This window comes from Canis lupus, chromosome 5 (assembly GCF_003254725.2).
Source record: "Canis lupus dingo isolate Sandy chromosome 5, ASM325472v2, whole genome shotgun sequence".
Lineage (NCBI taxonomy): Eukaryota > Metazoa > Chordata > Mammalia > Carnivora > Canidae > Canis > Canis lupus.
Window position 1 is genome coordinate 62,216,064 of NC_064247.1, and position 24,634 is coordinate 62,240,697.

A 24,634-nucleotide genomic window follows, 5' to 3' on the forward strand; every position below is an offset into this window, starting at 1 on the left:
ATGCTGAAAAAGCAGGATATCCTAAGAAACTCCTGCTTATCTACACAAGCAATCGGATTAGAGTGCTTTATACAAACTAGGTAAGAAACAGAATCAGCATTTAAAACAGCATTTTATAGTAAATGTTCACTTTTAATTATTAATACTGAAGACCCAAGTATGAAAAAGAAGTTTTAGAAATGACACTTGAAAACAATAAATGCCTTACTTACACAGGCAAGAGATACTAATTTTAACACTGCTATGATATTAAGCAAAGCATTCTTATCTTTTAAAAAAGTAAATGACATATCACAGGGCTGGATGCAAGACATTCCTATTCCTTATGGGTCGAGGAGGTAGCAAGGAGCAGTGGAAAGAGCACTCACTGACCAGATACAGGCAACCCAGATTCTGGCCTAAGCAGTCCCCATGAAGCAGATATCTGGGGAAAGCCACTGGGCCCTAGCTTCCTGCTCTGTTAGTGGAGCAAGCTTGTGTAGATCAGTGGAGTGGATTTACTCCAAGAGAAATGTAAATTCCATTTCTTACATGCACGAAGTTTTACCTGAAACAAACACACACAGATTAACAAACAAAACAGACTACAGGAATTATTTTTCAAATGTATGTAGATACCATTAAGATAAATGAAAAGGGAACTCAAAGAGTAGTGCTTGTTATCACGCATTTTTTTTTAATGAAATGATACTAAAAGTAGGACTACCACAAGAGCTAAAAGGAAAATAAAATGATACTAAGAAGGGTTCTCACACCACTGTTACCACCAGTGTCCATTCAGTCAAGGTGAGGGCCAGCCTGGGACACTCTCAACGGCAGAAGCCGTCTGCTCTACCAAAGCAAGTGAGCAGCATGCCAGCTCAGGGAACTCTTCAAGTAAAGTGGAGACAAAGGTGGGTATCACTGCAGGGACCATCCAGGATGTACAGAAGCCAGCCATGAAAGCAACAGAGACTACACAAGGCCAGGGTGAGCTCCTCAGTAAACCTCAGTCCTGACATTCACTCAAGGCAAGATTTTATACAATTGTAAACCCCAAATTTTCTCATCTGCAAAATGAAATAAATATCACAAAGTAAACTATGTGTAAAGAATAGCACAATGCCTGGGCACAAAGGAAATGCTCAATGTTAGTTTACTTCCTTAACATACAGCTAGCTGATCTGAGATTTTAAATAACCCACTGCAAAGACTGTATAGAGCCACAGTTCCTAATTTTAATTTAAAAAATATATTTTTTTAAAGATTTGATTTATTTATTCATGACAGACACACACACACACACACACACACAGAGAGAGAGAGAGAGAGAGGCAGAGGGAGAAGCAGGCTCCATGCAGGGAGCCCAAAGTGGAACTTAATCCCAGGTCTCTAGGATCAGGCCCTGGGCTGAAGGCGGTGCTAAACCACTGAGCCACCCAGGCTGCCCTAATTTAAAATTTTAAAAAATATTTTAGGAATCTACTGATTAGCATCCATGATTGAAAAGAAAAAATTCTCTCCAGAAAAATTCATATACATATAAGACTCTGCAATCAATTTCAGAAGTTCATAGACTCTTAAACTCAAGTAGTCGTAGGGGCCTATGGACCCCAGATCAAGAATGTCTACAACACTAATAAATTATTTAAAACCTGAATTTGTATAATGAAAAACTATGTGGCAACAGATAATCCTTAATAAATGTTTATTATATGCTTACCATGCTAAGCAATTCAATGAATTATTATGCTTTGCAACAACCCTTGAGGTAGAGCATAGTGCTGTGCCATTTTATTAGTGAGAAAACTAAGTGTTAAGAAGGTTAATGTGTCTCTTGTTACAAAGGAATGCATCATAAGAAAAACATGTTCTCTAACGCACCAAAAACAAAATTAGTAGTTCAAAAAAAAAATGACGTAAATAAAATAGTTCAACCCACTATTACGTCCTGTCTTATCTATCTGTGTTAGTCACTCAGCAGAGTTCTTAAAACATGCAAAAAGATGGGACTACAGAATAAAAAGACTAAATAACAAATTATTCTAATCCTTGATCTCCTAGTGAGGAAGGGGTTAGGTGCCCCAACAAGAATTCCAGCCTGCAGAACTGCATCCATGACAACAAAAATGAACGTGCATTTTAAGTTTCCTTTAAATACCTGTACCTTTCAGCTTTGGATTCAGTCTCTGTACTGCCATTGGAACCACCCACTATGGGAGCCACTGGAGGCAGAGAGGATCATCTCTGCCTGGTCTAGGGAGAATCTGGGCAATGTTTTCTTCCCCTTCTCACTTCCCTCACTAGCCCTGAACCGCCAGTAAACACAGTACTTTTTGCTTTAAAAAAAAAAGAAAAAAAAAATCCAAGCTATTAGATTTTCCGTAGTAAGTACAAAGGCTGCCTTTCCAGCACAAATATTTTAAATATGAACAGTGAGACTTAATTTTATAAAATTTTAACAAATGAGTTGATGTCATCAGTAGTGTAGAAACACAGATCACATATACCTGAATATACGAAGAAAGTTACATTATGATGCAGTCAGCACTACCCTATAAAAACTAAATTAACAAAAATAGTCTATTAGGGAAGACATCTGGTGTATCATGGCAAAAACTGTTAATGATATTGTCTGCAACCCTGTAATCAATTTTTTTCTCCCAGCAGCTCTCTCATTGCACTGTATTAGATCTGTGTGCCTGCAGAATTTATGAGAGCTCCACACATGGGCGGTAGCTCTGCCAACTGGATCCAATTCAGATCCAGTTCAAACGACTTTGGCAGCATGAAGCGTTGTTAAAGAACAATCAATACAGTTTGCTTTATGCAGCATCATCTTGACTCAGAGAAGATTCATTATCTTACTACAAATCTTCACAAACCTATATATGATGGTATCTGAGTATGCCACCAATCATGAACTTATTTAAATGCCCAGTGAATGCAATACTTTTACTGCTAAAATAAATAAATACTGGTCATCACTAATGCTAACACAAAAAGTTTACTAAAGGCAATGTTATTTTAGGCAAAATTTTAAACCCATTCAACAATCCTAATTAGTGAATATTGTGGTAAATGAAATAGTCTAACAATGACATTCACACTAAAAGGAGAATAAAATGAGAAAATACAAGCCTAAAAGATAAAATCATTTCTCAGAGACATACAGAAATAAGATGGCACTAGTAAAGGCTGAAGTTTTCGAAGGAGGTAGTAAAGGTGGGACTTTGCTAATCTGTCCCTTAATGAGGTCAGTATATCTCTTAGGGATTAAAATTAGACTTTTATCTACCACATTGGGTTTTATCTTCCATTGTGAACAGTTATTATATCAAGAATTCTAAGGATTTCACAATGTGAACCTTTTTTCTGGTCTAATTCTTGATAAATCACACCAGCAACTATTTTAACATTAAAGTGTTATGACGATTATTCCTAGTTTTGTTATGATTATTAATATCCTATATCTCCATTGTCCTGGCCCTCCTCACTTTATGCATGGGTGACAGCCACCTAACTGCAGCTTCCGCAGTCAGCCCTGACTCCACACTGCTACCCAATCAATCTTCTTAATAAGCAGGCATTTGCAAATCAGCTTGCCTGGAATAAAAAAGCCTATGAAGGATTCTCTCTTCCGCCATCACATAAAATCTTCCCTCATCTCACCTTTACAACACTGCTCCCATGACCCACTAACCTGTGCTCTCCGTTGATGTCCTGCGGTCTTCTCTCAACTCCCAGCTTCACCAGGCTCACTGCCTACGTGGCTTACAGGGACAGGCAGACATGTACACCTGGAAGGCTCATCCAGCCTGCCTGTCCACATGTCATTGACGTACCAAAACCAAATCCACCTCCTCAAAATCTGCCTACCTTCACAAAACTTTCCCAAGTGATAGAGCCGATTTGCAGCACTCTCTTTTTCTATTTTCAAGATACTGTTTTTCTACACTGCAAATGAACAATTCATTATATATTGCCAGTATCTTGTAATATGCACATGCATACATGATGGCTATTCTCTGGTGTTATTTTCTAATTGAGTATACATTTGAACCCCACGGTCAGATGAAAGGTCTTCAACTTCTTTAGTGATTAACAGCAGTCAATCAGAACAAGAAACACCTGTCTTTCTGAAAATGTTATCATTAAATCCTTATGAAGGGGGAAAAAAGAAAGGTATATATACAACTTTCATAAAAGGTGAGATACATGACACAAATAACCCACACGGATCACTAACACCAGGCCCTGTGTTTAGGGGTAAAACACCACAGACACTTCATCTTGCTTCACCTCACACACATCATTACCACCAGGTAACAGAGACATTACCAGGGCACAGCTGAGAGCACTAGATCTACATCCTTACTCAACCCTTTAGAAGGGTTTAATTCTACATCTGGCATGGCAGAAAAGCCTAGCTACTCCTGAGCAATACTCTACACAAAACGTCACCTGAAAGGACAGCATCCAAAATGTTTAGATTCATGGGCCATGAGTCCCAATGATGCTGGGGAGGTGCACATTCCACACTTGGACTCAAACTTACCCCCTTTTTTCCCCATTTCAGTTGCCAACATCCATACTCGCTGCTGATTGCCAGCTCCTGCTCCTTGCAGCGGCCCAGCATGCTCTCTGCTGGCACCCAAATACCCTATACCACCAAACCCCACTGACTTCTGGAACTGTCCTAGAGGGGTAAGGTAAGTCCCGTATTTTGCTTCCTCTGTGCATGTACTTGTTACTCCTTTAAAAACACATACAATACAGCACATTTTTAAAGGGGCTCTGGGGAGGGAGGTAATATTCCTATTTTATACCCTATGGGATATAAAATATTGATAGCTTTTAAAAACGGGATTCTCCTTACCCCTACAGGCCCTCTCCCGGCTTCAGAAAGATGTTGTGGTGGCTGTGATGCCACCGGCAGAGAGCATGCTGGGGGGTCACACAAAGCAGGAGTTGGAGATCTGCAGCAGGCCTGGGAGTTGTGGACCTAAAAAAGAAAAGAGCTTTCAGTTAGCATGCCCAACGTCCCCTCCGGCCCTGGTTACTAGGGGCACGCAGCACACAAGCAGGTATGTGCACCATCCTTTAGCAGATGGCCTCTCAGATAATTTGTTCTACTGCTGAAGTTAGCCTCTCTGTTTCAATCAGAGCTGATTCTTTATTTCAGCAGGAACAAACTTACAACCCTTCTGGCTCCACACTATAAACTGGGTCCTGTTGTAAAGCAGTATGGTGTGTGCCCCCAAAATAACCAAGTTAAGATGCGACACAGTGCCAAAGCACAGTGACAGTGGCATGCTTTGCTTAGAATAAAAACAAAAAAGCAATGGTATCAGATAAACACAACTGTAAAATGAACCACAAGTGGACAAGCTGAACTTTCAGAACAGTTTCCAATGTGAGATGCTAGAGGCATAAGACAGATACTTTAATAAGAAAATATTCAAGGCATTGGGGGGGTCAAAGAAAGACCCTATCAATTTCTCAAAGTCCCAGTTTAATTTTGTAAAGCTAAAGGCAAGGTAAAAGACAAAGGCTTAATACCAGAGGGAAAGAAAGACACCATTCAAATTAGCATTTTCTCATAATGCCCACCTGAACAGGTACAAAACATAAAGCTTAAAAGAGAAAGTATTTCTTTTAGAGGCAAAACCAGTTCTCTGGTATGTATCACATGTCTGTATTACTTTTCTTTTGAACTTTGAAAACATTTAAAAGCAGCAGCAGATCAGAGAGCAACTTTTGAAGGCCAGTACCATCCCTTGTAAGCATTAAAAAAAAAAAAAACTCAACAGTTTGTGTTCCCTTTCAAATATTCTAGAGTACATAACACTTCCAAAAAACTAACCAATCCAATTTCACGTGGTTTTAAATGAACTAATAAAAACTCCATAAAATCCAGATACTTATTTAAGAATCTCCATTCATAAAGTTCTTTAAAAATAACAGATAAGCAAACTTTTTAATATTAAACCATTTTTAGGGAGCCTTGTTACATTTAGTTCCTTTTGAATCACTACCAACTTCCTGTGATCCAAGATTTTAATATCCTCCATTAACTACTTATTTTTCTATGTCTCTTTTAAAATAAACAAAAACATGAATCACAAGAAAGTAAGAGGATACTCTGTACAGATCACCCTCTAGAGTATACACTTGGTACTACACAGGACACTTCCTGTGTGGCCAGGTCTCTGACTCCCACTGCCTCGGGGACAACACACAATGACACTAAGTGTTGTCAGCAGCATAACCTTCACCACCACACACCCCACCTTCCCGTACCAGCACTGCAGATTCCAAATCAAAGAGTCAATTGTGCACTAGAATGTACAAGATACTTGATATTTTTTTACCATAATCACCCAATAAAAAGGAATTGCTGGTTAATATTTTGCACTAAGAATTCATCAAACAGATCACTCAAATCCTTATTCATTCAAATCAAGAGTCTTAAATGAAGAAGACATCAAATAAAGCATTTCAAAGCATGTTGGCATTATTTTAAATATGCAGTTCAAGTAATTTTTAAGGTATTTTAAATATTAAAAAATTCATTTCAAAGCATATCACTGTTCTTATTTATGAATCAGAAAACATGGACAGTATCTGTTTCTGATTTTCTTTCAATTCTTCTAATGAGTTTTACTTGGACTATTCTGAGTCAGTTCTTAAACACAAACATCCACATATACATACAAATTACAAATGCCCGTTCTAGGGAATCAAGTTTGAATAGTAAGATTTTACCAATATTCTTGCATAGCAGCTCTCTGCAAATACTAAATTGTCTCAAACTTTCTTAGGCTTCTTTTTTAGAAAGATGAGAATGCCTAGTTTTCCACACTGAAAACATTTCTCATAGAATAGGCTTGATAAATAACATTTTTGACACGTATTTCATACAACAGTATAATTAAGCAAAACTCTTTCAGTGCTTTCTTAGTTCTAAAATCCAAATAAACCAGGAGGAAATGAATTACCCAACTTCACAGTAATTGTGAACCATTAAAACTTTAAATCCCACGTGGCCTATAATGACTGTCAGTCATGAGTGAAAACAGCCTGCTGAGAAGCTGAGTAAATGGGGCCAATAAGATGCTCTTAGATTATTTATTCCCAAAGCCTCACTGTGATTTTTCACTTACATGAATACCATCCCCTCCATTTATAAGTTGACATTCGTATCATGCAAAAAGGCAATGGTGATTCACAATAACTTTCAACATGATTGCCCCATAACTGGCAGGAGGAGTATCTAAACACCACCTTGTCCATTAAACTTGGGGCTAAGGATTTCACCCCCTCTTGCTTTGTAAAGGATTAAATAAAATTATAAACTTCAAATTTACATGTGAAAAGGACATTTAGTTTCTGTACATACATTTATTATTGATGGCTTACTCCAAACAAATAGCATGGAGTAAGTCCAGTACCCCATTATAGTTTATTATCATGCTTATAGATAGCAACTAAGCAACCATGGCCTTTACTTAAAATGAAGGGAGAAAAAAAGATGTGGCTGCCAAAAGAATACTCTAGCACCAAATCAAGAATGTGCACCTTTTCTTGACTTAGAAATCAGAAGAGTGGTATAACAGTGACACACTGTTAGCAGGTGAGAACAACTAAACTAGCAGAAAGGAACAATTCTGTTGGAAGAATGATTTCAGCTGTACATTCCAGCATGTCTCTAAGTAACACCTGATTACAGACTACAAAGAGTTGATAATAAACTTCATGGGCTTCACTTCAGTATCCAACACTCCAAGTCACAAGGCTGTAAAAGCATGGTACTGACCTTTTCGTAGGGAATGAATTATGAGAAAAAGGAAGTATGGAAGGTAATGCTCACTTCGGCAGGCCTAACTTGAGGAACTCTAAGAAGATGAGAAAAAAGCCACTTTTCACACAAAAATGAACCATCACATCATAAGGCATTCTTCCTAGCAGCGTGGCCTTCTCAGGAATGTTTACCTGTAGACCAAGCCCTCATTTATCTTTGCTAAAAGTCAGTACTATTGAAAATTCAAAATAGGTTTTAATGCCTTAAAATTAAATGTTATGACTTTGGGACTTTGGCTACACTCATGTAAATTTCCTGAAGGAAATAAGAAATGAAGTTTTAATGTATTTAAAGAATAATTATTTAAATATAAAATACTACACACTGCAAGCTAACCAAAATACTACACATTGTAAACTAAAGGTAAAGAAACAAGTCCTTTTGGTTTGTTTAATAAACAGGTTAATTTGTAGTTAATGCACCATATCAAATTACTACTAAAGTTTTTTTTTAAACCTTATGCAATGAATTTTTCCACTAAAATATTGTTTTATTCAATATTCAATAAACATTTATTGTGGATCTTATATGGGCCAGGCAATGAGCTAAGCACACAGTATACATCAATGAATAACACAGGCATGGTGTCTACCAGAACACCAATGAAACATCAATATCACAACCATGTCATTCCATGGCCCAAGCACTATATACCCACTCTGTAGGCTTGATCTTTTCATCTAAAAACCACCTACCTACAAGGAGGTGCTTTATTTATACCCCAGCCTCATAGGTATAAAACAAGGTTAAGAGGGTTAAGTGTCTTGCCCAAGGTCATAAAAGCAATTGAAGAACAGACCAGCTGATGTCAAAGTCAAACTCCCAACATATGCACTCTACCATCCCTCCTCTCAGTCCCCAAGTTAACACCTCAAATTCTGAATTAGCCACACTCACACTAATGTAGACCTCCCGTCCTACCCCCGGAAAAGTTTTTTAATACAAGATTTACCTAACATTAAAATGAATGCCCACTTCTTGATTATCTATACACCATACATTCTGTGCTAAGTGGTCATAGCAGCTAAGGTGGAATTAAGTAATTGTGGCATATGATGCATAAATGACAAACTCATTGTGTGTATACATAGATATGTGCACAGAGTGCATGTTAAATAAGTATCCTGTATCCTCCATCAGTATCTAGGTTTAGGTCTCTAACAAAAATGAAAAGATAAAATTACTTATCCTCAGTAAGTTTTCATTTTAAAGACAGAAAAGCAGCTTCTTGCTTTTAATCTACTTCTAAGAAACTTGATGTGGTGTAGAGAGGGCAACATCAATGATGCGTGGAAGCTGTGCTGAAGCTAATTTCTCTGCAGCCCCTCTATTGTACTGTGGCAATCAAGTTTTAGTGAAGGATTATAGATACAGACCAGAAATCAGAAATTCCAAATGTTCCTCCCCCGACTGCTCACATATGGCAACAAAACAAAGATGGTGTTAAAGCTTGAATGACATGGCCCCCACATTCATAGCAGTTTTGGAGATGAGCCTTCTCCAAGGTAACTAGTGCTATGTAGCCTCAGCTACCCCACATTCACAATGGACACTTAGAATGGATGCCGTCAGGGACATAAATGATTCAAAAGCACACTCATCATGCAGAGTCATAACAACTCAATGAGCCCTAAACAGTAGATTAAAAATACCACAATATCCCTAATGACATATCCCCAACTTCAGGGAATCTCTAAACCAGGTTTAATGTCAAGGACAATTTTTCCACTTGCAATAAACCAAACAGGAGTCAAGGTGAATCAATGGTATTTGCTCAAAATAATATTTGTAATAATTGCATATGCTACCTGGAAATTCATTTCATACAACAGTTAAAGAATCGATAAGTATATAACTCTAGGAAACCAAAACTCTACTTTTTTTCTATTGTATGAATGATAGGAACTCATTAGGAATCCACACAGAATGCCTACGTAGAATATTAAAAGGAATGGCTTCAATTACTTATCTGTGAGTGAAGAATTAAATATGGTCTATCGGAGCCAGACCAGGTACTCCTCGGTGTTCTATTGCAAGAAAATTACTAAACAATCTTGTGAAGCATTTTCAGAACTTACAATTATTTCTAGATAGCAAGTTAACTCTATTATGCTAAAGACCTGGATTTCTATAAAAATGGAATTTTATTGTTTTTTAGTAAAAGCAAGAAGGAAATCTTTCTTTGGGGACCAAAGGCAAACAGATTCCTTCACATTAATCCTACTCACAGTGCTCTCCAGAGAGGACTGGCATCCAGGGCTGCCACAGCTGCCTGTCCAATTCTAAGGTCACTGAGGGAAGAACTTTCTCTCAAAGACTACAGTCTCCTTCAAGGCACTGCACCCACCGAAGCACACAGAGTAGGCTTCTGCTAAATGCCCATCAAAGGCACCAATCACAACTAAAAAAACATTCCTCACTGCACTCAGTATTATCATGCTCCTTGGTGCTACCGACTCACTCAGGAACAAACTCTGAAAGCAAACTAGGTCACACATGACCTAGGAAAGCTAAGGGAGTGCAGTCAAAGGAAGAGTTGAAGATGTTATCCCAGGCTCTTTCAGTTAATTAATGGAGACCCACTCAAGCTGGCCTAAGACAAGAAGCCTTTACTAGCTAAGGCCTCCCAAGAGCTCAGGGGGAAGGCACGCTCGTTCCCATTGGCCTTCTATTGCTCTCTGCACAGTTGCTTGGATCCTCTGTTCTCCCTGCCTTCCTGTCCTATCATGTCAGCTTGCTTGTGACCTGTTTACACCTGCCAACCCTCACTGCATTGAGGCGACTCTTGATTCATCCTTCTGGCTTTGCCCCTCAGCTAACTGCTTCAGTCTCTCAATCTTTTCAAGCAAGGCCACAAAGATCATAGATTGCCATTCCATATTACTATTCTTTCAAAGAACTAAAGATTTTGCCAGCTGCCTTATTATATATATTAGTTCAAGAAGCCTAAAGTGCAAAGCTGCCTTATTTGATCCCAGCCTATTCCTACTTCTAAGCATACACTAACCATAATTCCACCTTACCTCTACTGTCTCAAGCCGCTGCTTTGACTACTTGTTTCATAGAAATTTCTGTCATTATAGTCAAACAAATCCAGTTTGGTCTCCTAGTCTATAAATAAGCCCAACCAAATTAACACTCCCCAAGAGGATGAAAGCTTCCTAACAGAACACATAATTTGCTTCCCTTGAAAATGCTACTTTCAAAAGTAGCCTCAGTTCTGCTAAGAACTCAATTACTTTGCACTGTCAATAGCTTCCACCTATCCCTGTGAAAGTGGGGGCTCTAAATAGATCTACCAATATAGGGTGGTAGTAGCCTTATGCATTTTGATGGTTAAATGTTAACAAAGCAGAAACCATGGATACCATCCCCATAGGCAAGATGACCATAGAACACATTTGAGACTGAAAGGGGACACTGTTTAACAGTTTGCCAGGTTTAATGTAATCCTGCACATAGAGACAACTATGTTCCATATCACAGACTCCCGGCTCTATGGGATATAGTAACAGAGCCTAGAAGACAACCCAGGTCCCCACATACAATCCTAAGACCTTGCTTATCTCTCACAGAACTAGTCCCTGAAATGTTACCCAGAGTCCTCACTTCAACAAATTGGCATTATGCTAGTTTTGGTTACTGGTCATAGATATTTCCTTATGACCACTTCTTAGTTCCTTAACTTCCATTGTGTCTAACACTGTAATCTTACCTAATATGTACCATAAGGGCATTTCCCAGTTCTTTTAACAGTCCCAAATATAACATATGTTCAAAAAGTCATCATGGTAAAAGAGTTCATTCTAATTCATGGTATAAACAAAAGAACACATCCTTTAGTTACAACCCCAAACAAAAAAAGCTTAAAAAGATAAAATACATAATTAATCAACATTTCAAAGCTATTAGGTTTTTGTTTTCCAGTGCTCCACTTGCCATGCATGGTATTTTCTGTGGGCAAAACCAACTCCAATTTCTTCTTTTTAAAATCTTGCAGAGAAACAAAGCATATTTCCTTCTTTTCATCTTTTCCCCTTATAGCCTGGATAAGCTGAAGGAAAAAAGAGCTATGATTATTCTCATCTATTACATTATCTTTTCATAATAGAATTGCAAACCAAGGGAAGAAGAAAGTGGATATCCACACAATAACGACGTTCCTTCTAGGAATAAGTATTTTATCATCTCAGTTATTCTTGCACAACTATGAGTATGTGCTGAACACAGAACTCAAAGAAAAACATGAGGCACAGCAGTGTGCAACTTACATACTGTGCCCATTTCCCATACTGTTTTTGCAGACAGCTTTAATGTGTTGTACCAGACCCATACTAACAACAGAAGCTTCAGCTTTTATTGCTGTTAATACTCTGAGCAATTACTGTAACTCAGCAGGAACCTCTGCCCCAAACAGCAACTATCAGATTGTAATCAGCATTTCATAAGAGACTCTGTTCAAACATGAAGGCACCTGCTAATGTGCTAAAATTGTAAAAAAAAAAAAAAAAAAAAATGGGGTCTGAATCTAATAAGTTAAAAAAAAACTTTGTAATTTTATTTCACAACTATATCTTTCCCATGGTGTACTGGTATTACATTTGGTTTAAAAAAAATCACACACAAAGAGGATGAGCAGGGACAGAGCAGCAGCAATGGCCACAAGCAAAAGAAAAATCATCAGGAAATGAGACCACTGCCCAGATTTTCAGATGTCAATACAGCATCTGCACAAAAAAAAATCTTTGGAAGGAAATAATAGAATAAATAGCAAAGACCTCAAAAAATGGTAAAACTTGATATTGACATAAAATCTGAATAGAAAGCATTTGATTTACAAAATTGAACTGCAAGGCCTCCTTATAAAACAAGCAGGGAAGTTAAAAGAAGCCTACCAAGAAGAAATAAATCTTAGAAGTAAAGGGCATATTTGACTTTTTTTTTTTTAAACAGTAAGCATGTGTTACTTATGCAACAAAACTTTAATAAAAAATAAATGACATGCAATTTTTTACCAGCTAAGTTGGAATTTACTAATTGGGTATTTGGGGTCATCAAAAATATTAAGAAACAAAGGAGACACAGTGTTAAATATCTCTCCACACTACATTACCTTTCTTTAGACTGAAGTATCACATACAAAGTGTGAGAATATAAATACTGTCAAGTTACAAAAAGTTTTGGAAATAACAGCATTCACAGATACTGAAACATACCTCTACAGAGCTACAGAATTAGGATTTCTCTATACCTAAGAAGGTAGATAGTGAGTGGTTCACAACCTTCAAGTACAAGGATCCCTTTTTAATGTTTCAAAAAATCCCCCAATGATAATACTCTGCTAGTATTTCATGTATCAGTTGTTTGAGGAAAATACATAATACACTGATTCTTATCTCTGTATTGTTATTAAAAAAAGTGATTTTTAAAAATCACACCAGCATATGAATATATTTGAAAAGTAGTTGTACAAACACATGTGAGGCATATTTTCAACTGAGAATGTTTATTTTCAGTCCTTTGTAAAATCTCTATAGATATCCAGGGATCCAAAGCCCCAAGTATGGGAACCATTAGTCTAAAACCTAGAGACTGGCTAATGGGTCATATCAGCACCTCTAAACTTGGGGAAGGTTTGTAATGAGAAAGTACTATAGACATGCCATCCCCATGCCAGAGTCCTTCCCCAACCTCCACCACCAGATGACCCCCAGATACACTCCATACTCACTAAAACCTCTAAAGAAATGAATAGCTGCCACCAAAAACTAGTCTCTGCTGCATTTATATTCTTTATTCCCAACTCACCACCAATTCCCAAATTTACTTCAGGGTCTTCAAAATGGCTGAGAAGAAACAAACTACTTCAGAAACTCAAGAAAATCTCTAAAATTATTGTCAAAACAGCTACTCAAGAAATGAAAACTTTGGGAACACTGTTCACAGTACAAGCTTTAAAACTGCAAGTGTTACAAAACCAAAAAGATAGAACTGGTAACTGCCTTACACATGCTATGGCTGCCAGGCAGTCAGTATTCAGAGATGACCTGGTTATCAAGTCCAGAATCACGAAGAAACAATCAAGAGAGACAGCCAATGGAACTGGAAAGAGAGAAGGCACAGAGGAAAATCAAAAGCACATTAAAAAATGCTTACCAGTTTGAAGTCTTGAATGCTACAGATGAAATACGGCGTGTTTGGCCTCCGACTCTCGATATACACACAGTCTTTAAAAGAAAAAGAAATTTTAAAACAATGGTATTTACCATTAAGGGAACAAAGACAGGGCCTATAAAGCCATTGCATAAATAAACAAATGACAAAACACATATCTTTAATAGAAAAAAAATTTTCAAAGATGTATTATAAAAGTACAATTAATTTTAAGCTAGAGAGACAGCCCTTGGGTTCTTACTGACCACTTTTCTGATAATTTAAAGAACCTGATAAAGCCTCAATTATTGCTTCCAGGGTGCCTGAAGACGAGAGAGAAATCCCATGGGATTAACCATATGTTGATGAGGAAATTTCAATTAAGGGAATTATTTGATTGCAGCTACACAAGACAAAATCTTGAATGTCTTATTCAGAGAGATGGTCCCATGTCTTCACAAAGAGAAATGACTTTGCCAAGTGCTTCTTTATTTTCAGTAAATAATTTGTGAGGAAATAAATGAAAGATGTAAAAGAAGACTAGCTTGAACATGCTATTATAATCACCTTTCCACCTAAGCCAAGAAACAGAAAGAAATCTAATCTGTTGTGGATAACTTACTATTAAACTTCAACCTAAACATGCTTTATTTTCTAATTATAAATAAAAACCAAGGCATCCAATCAGAGGTGGGATGCAATAAACCAAACTACACTTTCCTCAAGGGAATAAGAGCACTTTCTTAAATTATATTTGACATGGCAATGGTTGGATAATTATTTCTGATGCTCTCAACAACTGTAGTCTAAAGGGCTGCTCTTTAAAATGGCAGGTTAAGATACCTTTTTTTTTTTTTTAAAGAAGCAATGATTTTAAGGGAATGGCAATGGTTGGATAATTATTTCTGATGCTCTCAACAACTGTAGTCTAAAGGGCTGCTCTTTAAAATGGCAGGTTAAGATACCTTTTTTTTTTTTTAAAGAAGCAATGATTTTAAGGGAAGCAGTGGCTGGCTATAAATGGACTTTAACACACCCCACAGGGCAACCCAAGATGATTATAAAGCTTAGGATAAGATCCTCTATGTATTATTTACTGAGAACTAAAGGCATCTGCAGTCAATCAAATTTTCAAGGGATAATGAACATAATACCCACATTCAAAATGCCATTTGTTTTATCCCTCCTCATGACCCTTCATAATGAGTGTATCTCAGGATAACTCAAATGCTTAAAAATACAAGCAGATTCCTCTACTGCCTTATGTAACATATGCAGAGCCAAGAAAAAGAAAAGGACAGAAATCTGGAGCCATCCATCCAGTGGACACTCCAGTACCACCATAGGCACTAGCTGACGCACTAAGAGATAGATCATAAAGAAAGCCCTCACCAAGAACACCTCTTTCCAAGAAACTTTCTGGAAAAACGTCGGGATTTCTGTAGCCCAAAATCATTCCAGAAAAAGAAGAAATATGAATGCCAATTATCTAGGCATCCAGAATGTCCCAACTGAATTCTCTACTCAGATATAGACTCAACAACAAAGATTCAATCTCTGAATCCATGTACAAAAGCAGCTCAAGAATAAACTGCTGACTGGACTTTCTACTTTATTCCGGGGTCCAGGATGCTATATAACTCTACTTAACATTCAGACAACGTCCATTAACATGCCAATCATCTTAAGGAACAAGAGAACTCTCCTAGTTTGGTAGATATTTGTCTTTATATCCCTAATTTGGTATTCAAGTAAAAATATTCCCAAGATAAAAAAACTCCAGTTCCAACTTGCACAATTTTGGAACAACACAAATTTGCAAATTAAACAAACTTAATTTCTGTGTCCCAATCCCTAATGTACCCAGTACAAGTATCTCAAATCTCTAGGTATCAATTATTCACCTGTCTCACTCAACCTGCATACAAATCACAGTGGATAGGCCCTCTTCTTCCCTATCACCTCCTATAGAAAGCCTTATCTTCTAAATCTCATAACACTGTCATACCAAGCTATACTGACTTCAACACGAATGAGTCACTTCCTAACTTAGGACTTTCACTTCCTTAGAGTTCATGGGACTAAAATGTGGTGCATACGATGGTCTGGTCCTGCATACATCTCAATCTCCACTGGGCTGCAGTATCCAAAATTGTCCATGCCAAGCCCTCTTTACTCCTTCATTCCACTGGCACCTACTTTATAATAAGTTAGCTTCAAGGGCAGTAAATTCTCATGGCTCCTCTGTAAAGAAATGGCAACATCTCCTTTCTTAAAAAAGCTTTACGTGGGACACCTGGCTGGCTCAGCAATTGAGCATCTGCCTTTGGCTCAGGGCATGATCCCGGAATACCAGGATAAAGTCCCACATCGGGCTCCCTGCATGGAGCCTGCTTCTCCCTCTGCCTGTGTCTCTGTCTCTGTGTGTGTCTCTCATGAACAAATAAAATCTTTTTTTTAAAAAAAAGCTTTAAAGGCACCTCCGGTGGCGCAGCGGTTTAGCGCCGCCTGCAGCCCGGGGTCTGATCCTGGAGACCTAGGATCGAGTCCCGCGTCAGGCTCCCTGCATGGAGCCCGCTTCTCTCTCTGCCTGTGTCTCTGCCTCTCAGTCTCTCTCTCTCTCTGAATAAATAATTTTTTTTTAAAATGCTTATTTAAAAATAAATAAACAAACAAACAAATAAAGCTTTACACATACTTTCATAATCCACAAAATCATCATAACTATGAACCTTCTAACTCAGAGACTTAAAGTAGCTATTAACTTGTATACAAAAAAGCTTTCCAGAAAAGGAAAATCTATCCTCTTTCATTTCTCACTACAAAGTTACATTCAGGAAAAGAATCATCTGCAAATATACAATGGATGTAACTCTCTTAGACAAGGGAAGAAAGGACTATACTGGGATGTGGAGAACAACTTCTGGTATCCCTGGGCCTAAACGCTTCCTGGCAGTCTTGAAGGCAGACTCAAATCTGTTGGCCTGAGGAAAGTTGCAACGCGGAATAAGGTAGTGTGAAAAAGATCCTTAAACCTAATAGGTGGCATTAGCACATTTACTTATTAATGCCTTGTTAAGAAATAAAAAGTCAGGGGATCCCTGGGTGGCTCAGGGTTTAGTGCCTGCCTTTGGCTCAGGGCGCAATCCTGGAGTCCCAGGATGGAGTCCCATGTTGGGCTCCCGGCATGGAGCCTGCTTCTCCCTCCTCCTGTGTCTCTGCCTCTCTCTCTCTCTCACTCGCTCGCTCTATCATAAATAAATAAATAAATCTTTAAAAAAAGAAAGAAAGAAAAAGTCAGGGGCACCTGGGTGGTTCAGTCAATTAAGCATCTGCCTTCAGCTCAGGTCATGATCTCAGGGTCCTGGGATTGAGTCCCACATGGGGTTCCCTACTCAGCAGGGAGTCTGCTTCTACCTCTCCCTCTGCCGCTCCCCACTGTTTATGTGTGCATGCTCTCTCTCATTCAAATAAATAAAATCAATTTAAAAAATAGATTAAAAAGTCACCTCTTTTTGTTTAAAAAGCTACAATGCCAAACCAAATTGATCCAAATTGATATGAGACTGATTACATGACTAATTGATATGTGAGACTATTACATAACTAATAATCTGTAAAACAGGTCACTGTATCAAGTAATCTCTATCAGTATCTGGAAACTTATACATGAAAAAGATAAGCTCATTTCATAATTAAATGACAAAATTTTTAATTTTTTTTTTTTAAGTATTTTATTTGGGATGCGTGGGTAGCTCAGCGGTTGAGAGCATGGGCCTTCGGCTCAGGACATGATCCCAGAGTCCAAGGATGGAATCTCACATCGGACTCCCTGCATGGAGCCTGTTTCTCCTTCTGCCTATGCCTCTGCCTTTCTCTGTGTGTCTCTCATGAATAAATAAATAAAAATAAAATCTTTAAAATAACATCTTTTCTAAAAAAATTAGGGTGATCCAACTGAAAGAGACTACATCCTAAGGAACAATTTGCAGTTCAAGTCTCACAGGAAAAAAATCTACTTATCATTATTCTTAATGATTTTCAAAACAAGGTTAAATAAGGCCAAAATCTCATAGAAAATATTTCCCTCTTGTCTCATTAATTAAGCAGCTATTTAAGAAAATAACTTCATATAGATGTTTAAGTGAGCACAAAAATAAAGTGGTTTAATTTGGCAATGGAAAGATGAACACACATAAGTAAAGACCAATGTTAAAATCTCAGTTGGAATATATGCCCAGTAATCTTTTAAAACCAAAATGATTTGCCAAGAATTTTCATGCAATTTACAAGTGCATAGATTGTCTGAAGCCTGTTATAAAATTGGTTTCAGTCAGTTGGATCAATGATCCTCAACCTGAAAATCTCCCATAGCCAACATAAATAATAAAGATACCTTTTTTCTAAGAAAGAAATGAAAAGAAAGCCAGCCTTTTTATTACACTGCTACCAGTTCTGAAAAAAAAAAAAAAAAAAAAAAACTGAGCAAAACTGATGCAATCCATTAAGTGCATAATGCACATTTTCAAAATTACCCATATGAAAATGCCTATTTACCAGATTGAGCAAATGGCTGCTGCAGGGCAAATATATATATTTTTTAATCTTAAAATCAGCAAGCCTGAAATATGCCAGAGAAATGAGTGAGGCTATTACTATAGATATCAATTATTCCAAACAATACATGGTAATTTATTTTTTTCTTTACTAGGGATGTCTGGAAATAAAACCATGGGTGTAGATTGAGACTTGCTCTCTAACACCAAGCCTCTGCCAGGGAATGATCACACGATTAAGTGACCTCAAATACTATATCCGTGATCCGTGCAATGATACTAAACAGGGGCGTTTCTGGCTGTTTCTCACAACCTAAACATAGCTTTGTGTCCAAGAATCTATTGTGCCATCTGCAAACAACAGAGCATTTGCTAAGCTAGGGAAAGAAGTCAGCCAAAACATGAAGGCCGATTCTCAAGGCAAAGAAAGCCCTTCTCTGCTTTTCAATCCTCAGCAAATCAGCAGGTTTATGTAAACAGAGCAAGAGCACAGTCCTCTCAAGGGTAAAAACCCCAGCCTCAAGCATCAGGCAGTTTGTCATCCTGAAACACAAAGAACCTGTCAGCATCCTTCCTGACAGCCTCCGCCCAGAGCACAGTGGACACTTACTTCACCAACCAATTGAGCAAGTAGTGCGGTGAGCCCAGCATTATAGCCATGGTCACAATGTGCAGGCAATGCTCAGTCTGTGCTGAGCTCTGTAATTTAAAGAATTTCCCTCCTGTTAGTGCATTTCTGCCCCTTAATCTTTGAAATATCTTCTCATCCCTTTGCAAGGCATGGCGGTGCCACGCTAACATAATTTCCAATGGAAAACCTTCTACTTGAACGCCTGGGTGGCTCAGTGGTTGAACATCTGCTTTGGCTCAGGTCACCATCCCAGAGTCCCAGGATCAAGTCCCCCAGCAGGCTCCCTATGGAGCTCATGTCTCCCTCTGCCTATGTCTCTGCTTCTCTCTGTGTCTCTCTCATGAATAAATAAATAAAACCTTTTAAGAAAAAAAATAAAACCTTCTACTTGTTTAAAAAAAGAAAAAAGAAAAAGCATGCATGAACAGACTTTCTCACAAATGCATTTCCCAGAAACACAGCGTGCCACAGTGGTGGACAAGAAGATTAACTCTCAGAACTGATCTGTCCTTCGTGTTCCATTTCTCTTACACAGGATTCCTCCACCCTGGACATGGAACCATTCAGTGAGTTAACAGCCAACTGGTCTGTTACAGAATCAAAAGTCCACAAGTATCTCACCAGTTAATATGGGTATTTCTAAATGTCCAACATGCAAAAAGGTATGTAGCCACATGAGGCATGTGAGAAACAACACTGAAATCCCAATCCACAGTGCATGGCTTAACAATGGGGGAGCCTCTCCCTGTACAACAGTTTCCCCATCTGTACAACAGTCAAATTTATCACAGTTCCTCACCTCTATCACAATACACTACATTCCAGAGTAAACATTCAAAAAGTATACAAGGAGCAACTGACCTGAACAAAAATGTAAAAACAGAAAAGCAGTTATATGAGATCCTATTGAGAACGCTGTTGTGTACTATCAATGTGAACATAAAGAAAGTTGTTTGCTAATAAATACTTCTTTAATAACTCAATTGCAGGACGATCTACTTTTAGTTTTCTACCAGATTCTTTTGTGGGGAAGGGATACCCACATCAGCTAGGAACTTTGGAGAACTAAAAAGGGAAAAAGAAATAAAAATCAGGAAAACAGCACCTCGTTAAGTGAATCCTCTAGTGCTTACTTTTATCCTGTATTCTGAGCCTGAAAACTGTCACCAAAACTGACCTGGAACATCTTAAAGATTCTAAAGTCCGTGGGAAAAAAAAAAAATCTCAGGTAACGGACGCTTAGTCCCTTCCTTTTTAAACTTCATAAAAATTAAATCCCATATATTCCAATGTCTACAGATTTCCAACTACCAAGCTAGCATAGGTTTTTATCTAAAGACAGAACACTTTATATTTCCAGCAAATACTCATCTATCTTTATCCTCACTGCTAACAGGAAATTAAATGATGAGAAAAACCAGCTGGGAGTCTGGGGGGAACAGATCATAACAAACTGAAAGAGACTGTTTCAATTTCCCACCTTTTCCTTTTAGTCCTCTAGAAGTTAGAAAAATCTTCTAGGATATCAAAAGCTTAAAGACTGATCCAAAACAGTCTTCTTTCGAACCTAGAAAAAGTGATGCTAGTGTTTTAGAATAACTGCTGCAGTCAGACCCCACCCCCTTCTAAATCAATCATATGCTACATAGATTTGAAAATTCTAGACTGCCAGCAGCAGAATTTTAGCAGTTACATGAATACGCTAAGGTACTGGCCCTGGGTTGGCACTCTTACTCAAGTAGAGTGTCTAAAGCACTCTCAACACCATTTCCTTCTGCAAATGTTCCTTAAAAAGCCCTCCTTGTTGGGTACCTGGGTGGCTCAGTGGTTGAGCAGAACCTGCCTTCAGCTCAGGTTGTGATCCCGGGGTCCTGGGATCTAGTCCCACACCAGGCTCTGCGCAGGGAGCCTGCTTCTCTCTCTGCCTATATCTGTGCCTCTCTCTCTCTCAATCCGTATCTCTCATGAATAAATAAATAAAATCTTTAAAAGAGAGAGAAAGAGAACACACAGAATCTAGCGTGCAGGGGAAGATTTTTTAAAAATCATTGGTGGCCATCTGCCCTATGGAAGCAAAACATGTTAGGGTATTAGAGACATGGGGGAGGGGAATTTCCAGCCCACTCTCACTCTTGCTACCCCACTGTACCTACCTTTCTAGTGCTTGAGAAGGTGGGTAACAACCCAATTCCCAAACCAGTGGGAAAACTGTTTGAAAAACTAAATTCTGCTATAAAATCCCTATTAAATAGAGAATGACTGAATGCTTATGAAAACAGTAGGTCCTCACGCAATCATTACAACTGAACATGGCTAAATATGTATACTTAGGACATCAACATTGACAAAGTTCAAACACTTCTAGGAACACTCTGTCCAGTAACCATAAGAAAAAATAACCAGCGACAGGCTGCAGTGAAGATTCCGTTCTCTGCATATGACTGACAACAAACAAATCACTAGGTCTGATCTTCTGGTGTCACACCCTGCAGAGCAGATTTCAAGCAACACTACTGGCTCCTACTCAGAAAACAATGCACTGGGAACTTGGGCTTTACAATAAATGGTTCAACCAATTTGCAGTGCTCACTGGAAATACACAAGATAATTCACAATGCCTGAGCTATAATTCTTATTTGGCAAATGATTTTATTATAAACTGGTATCATAGTGAATCCATTTTCTTTACAGGTTTTCAGCTAGTGTTTAATGGACTGTCAGGATAATTTAGATTTCATCTATTTAAACTCATTCAAGCCTGGCTCCTGATTGTACAGTAAATGGAACATATTTCTATTCACAGAAATTAATGACAGTTAATTGTAGTCTGCAGTTCTCAATTTTGTAAAAACAACCGTTCCACAGTTCAAGCACCAAGCTACAGAATTTCCCACACCAATTATTTTTTTTGTACTTTATAGGCATCTATATCTTGTAAGCCTTTCTTGTAAGACTAATGTATATACTCATAGAATAGTTCTACCCATTCAAATATTTATTATGAACTTTTCGGAAAGAATTAGGACTTAAGCATAACTGAAGGCTGGGAAAATGAAAGCTTAGTTGTCAGTCTGAACAGATAGATGTTCAATTAATATGGATTTTTTTTTTTTAGCTAGCAAAACTGAAGATTAAAATTTCCTCTTTTACATATTTTTTACTATTAGACAATGTTCTTATGTATTTCAAATAAATCACAATGTCAACATTGAGATTTATTAAAAGTAGGTTAAACTTACCATATGGATTTAGATATACAAACAAGATACATGATACATATTATTAAATACTGTACTAAATTGCTTCTGAGACTGATATTCTGTTTAACAGAAATTTACCTCTGAGTTTTATTTACCAGACAACACAACAATCCCATGAGTGATTTCTCTTCTTGAGTGATTAGTCTTTCACCTAAGCATCCACACAGTTGTGTGAAAGATGCTTCCAGGAGAAACAGGCATGCAAAAAGGCACCTTAAAAGAAACTTATCAAATCAAGACCCAAGTAAGAATAAGGCAAGCATCCAGAATTTGCTGCCCCAAAACTATAACCAAGAGTTATAGGCTGATATATTGCAATTAACACAAAAGGAAGAGAAGTTTTCCATTACTTTTTTGCAAGCTACCCTTTTTGTTCCCTTTTTCAGCATGCTATTTACATCTACTCAACTGGGCCCTGAATCTTCTATACCCATATCATGCCCCTTTCCATGAAATTCCTCATGCTATTGCCCCTAACAGAGATGCTCTGCCTCTACCTGGTCCTACTGCAATTTTGCCCAAACTCCAGGACCCAAATCAAGGTCTTCATGGTCCTTCAAGTCTTCCCCAGTATCACCAACTTAGTCCGTCCTCTTCAGTTAGCACTGGCCCACTCACTTCCTATTACTAACAGATGACATTGCTCAAATAAGTATAATTTCTCCCTATAAAATGAAGGATCAAGGACTAGAATCCTGTCTACTTTTGTATCTTGCCCTAACCTCACCTCCACAAAATGCCTTGCACAAAGTTATAGATACAGAGGATTGTGTTATGTTACCAGCTCATCAATGTGCCATTAATACTATTGCTGACTATCTAATATACCCCATTAAATTCTACTAGCTTATTCAAAGACTGTTCCAGGCCTTAAACTTAATTATCTGCTTTATACAATTTGTATAGTTTACATGATTTATATAAACTTCTAAGGGCAAATAAAACCTATTTCCTGACTCTCTTATTGTATCCGTACCTCTTCCCTCTCACCCTAAATCATTACTGTTTTAATTTGGGTTTTTGTTGTTGTTGTTACTATTGTTTGGTCAGGTGCTTATTTTAAAATCAAAGTCAAAGACTAAAGATATTTTAAGAATAATTTAAAACTTCTAGTCAATTTCACGTGACTGAATAAATATTAAGATCTCAAATTTTCATTACAGATCTTCAGCCCACTGTGAATTATAAAATGTCATTTGGGGGACAAAATTCCACCTATCTAATGATTTCCAATGATCTATCTTCTTAGGATTCTACATGTGCTGATTTTGCTATAGAACATCTACATCATTCTCAGGCTAAAAAGTATTCTATTGGGGGGGTAGGGGGGAGTAGGTGAGATCTTGTCTGGTAATCTGCCATCCACCACCTGTCACTTTTATTATCAAAATTAGCAAAGATCTACGCAAGGGAAGCAGTATTTAAAATATCTAAATGCCTCTTGATTCCCAAAATGAGATGAGAGATTTAGTTTATTGTTTGAGCCATAAGATGCTCTGGATGCTTTCTACCCGAAACTATACACAACACACTTCAAAAAATGAGTGCAGCTGCTCTGGGCCAATATAACACTTAATGAGACTTTTGCTTTTTGTAATTTGTACCTTGTAAAAATCATGTTTTGAACATCTGCTGAGATGAAATGAATCAGAACTTAGAGGAAAAAATTAGACTTCTCCATTTTAACTGAAGTAGTAACAGGCAAATCCTGTCAAGATAACATTAAAGCTAAATAAAAATGAAGATAAATATATTCTACAAGAAACAGAATCATAAAGTCCTAAAACATTCACACACAGACTTACTGGGCACCAGCTACATACCAGCTAGTGTCAGAGACACTCAGATGAATAAAAATATTGTCCTTCCCTTGACAAGTTCACCATTCTAATATCAGAGCCAGATATGGAAACAAATAACAAATGTCTGCAATAATTTTAGTTGTACTTGTGTTTTAGTCTCTGTGCAGAGACTGCCAGCTGAGCATAACATTCATTCTCCCCTTCTTCCTTAATAACTGAACATCGTATGTCTAGCAGGGCCTATGGCCCCTTAGAATAAAGACCCCATTTCTCAACTTCCCTCATAGTTGGTTTTATATATGACTAAACTCTGGTCAGGGGATATAAACAGAACTACAGTATTTCAACTTCTGAAAACTGATTTCTGAACAGAGGAGGCCCTATTCTCT

At 37.8% G+C, this 24,634-nt stretch overlaps 1 protein-coding gene across 9 annotated transcripts in view; it reads right to left on the minus strand.

Moving 5' to 3' along the window:
* RERE (arginine-glutamic acid dipeptide repeats) overlaps positions 1-24,634 on the minus strand; it is a 408,927-nt gene that overhangs the window by 212,090 nt on the left and 172,203 nt on the right. For 8 of the 9 annotated variants that reach the window (XM_025427256.3, XM_049110569.1, XM_025427255.3 and 5 more), the window contains 2 exons: positions 14,000-14,070; positions 4,859-4,984 (listed from right to left, as the gene is read on the minus strand). In XM_025427256.3, coding sequence (XP_025283041.3) covers positions 4,859-4,984; positions 14,000-14,070 — 197 coding nt within the window. The remainder of the gene's footprint in view (positions 1-4,858; positions 4,985-13,999; positions 14,071-24,634) is intronic. The other variant, XM_049110570.1, reaches the window with a different exon arrangement.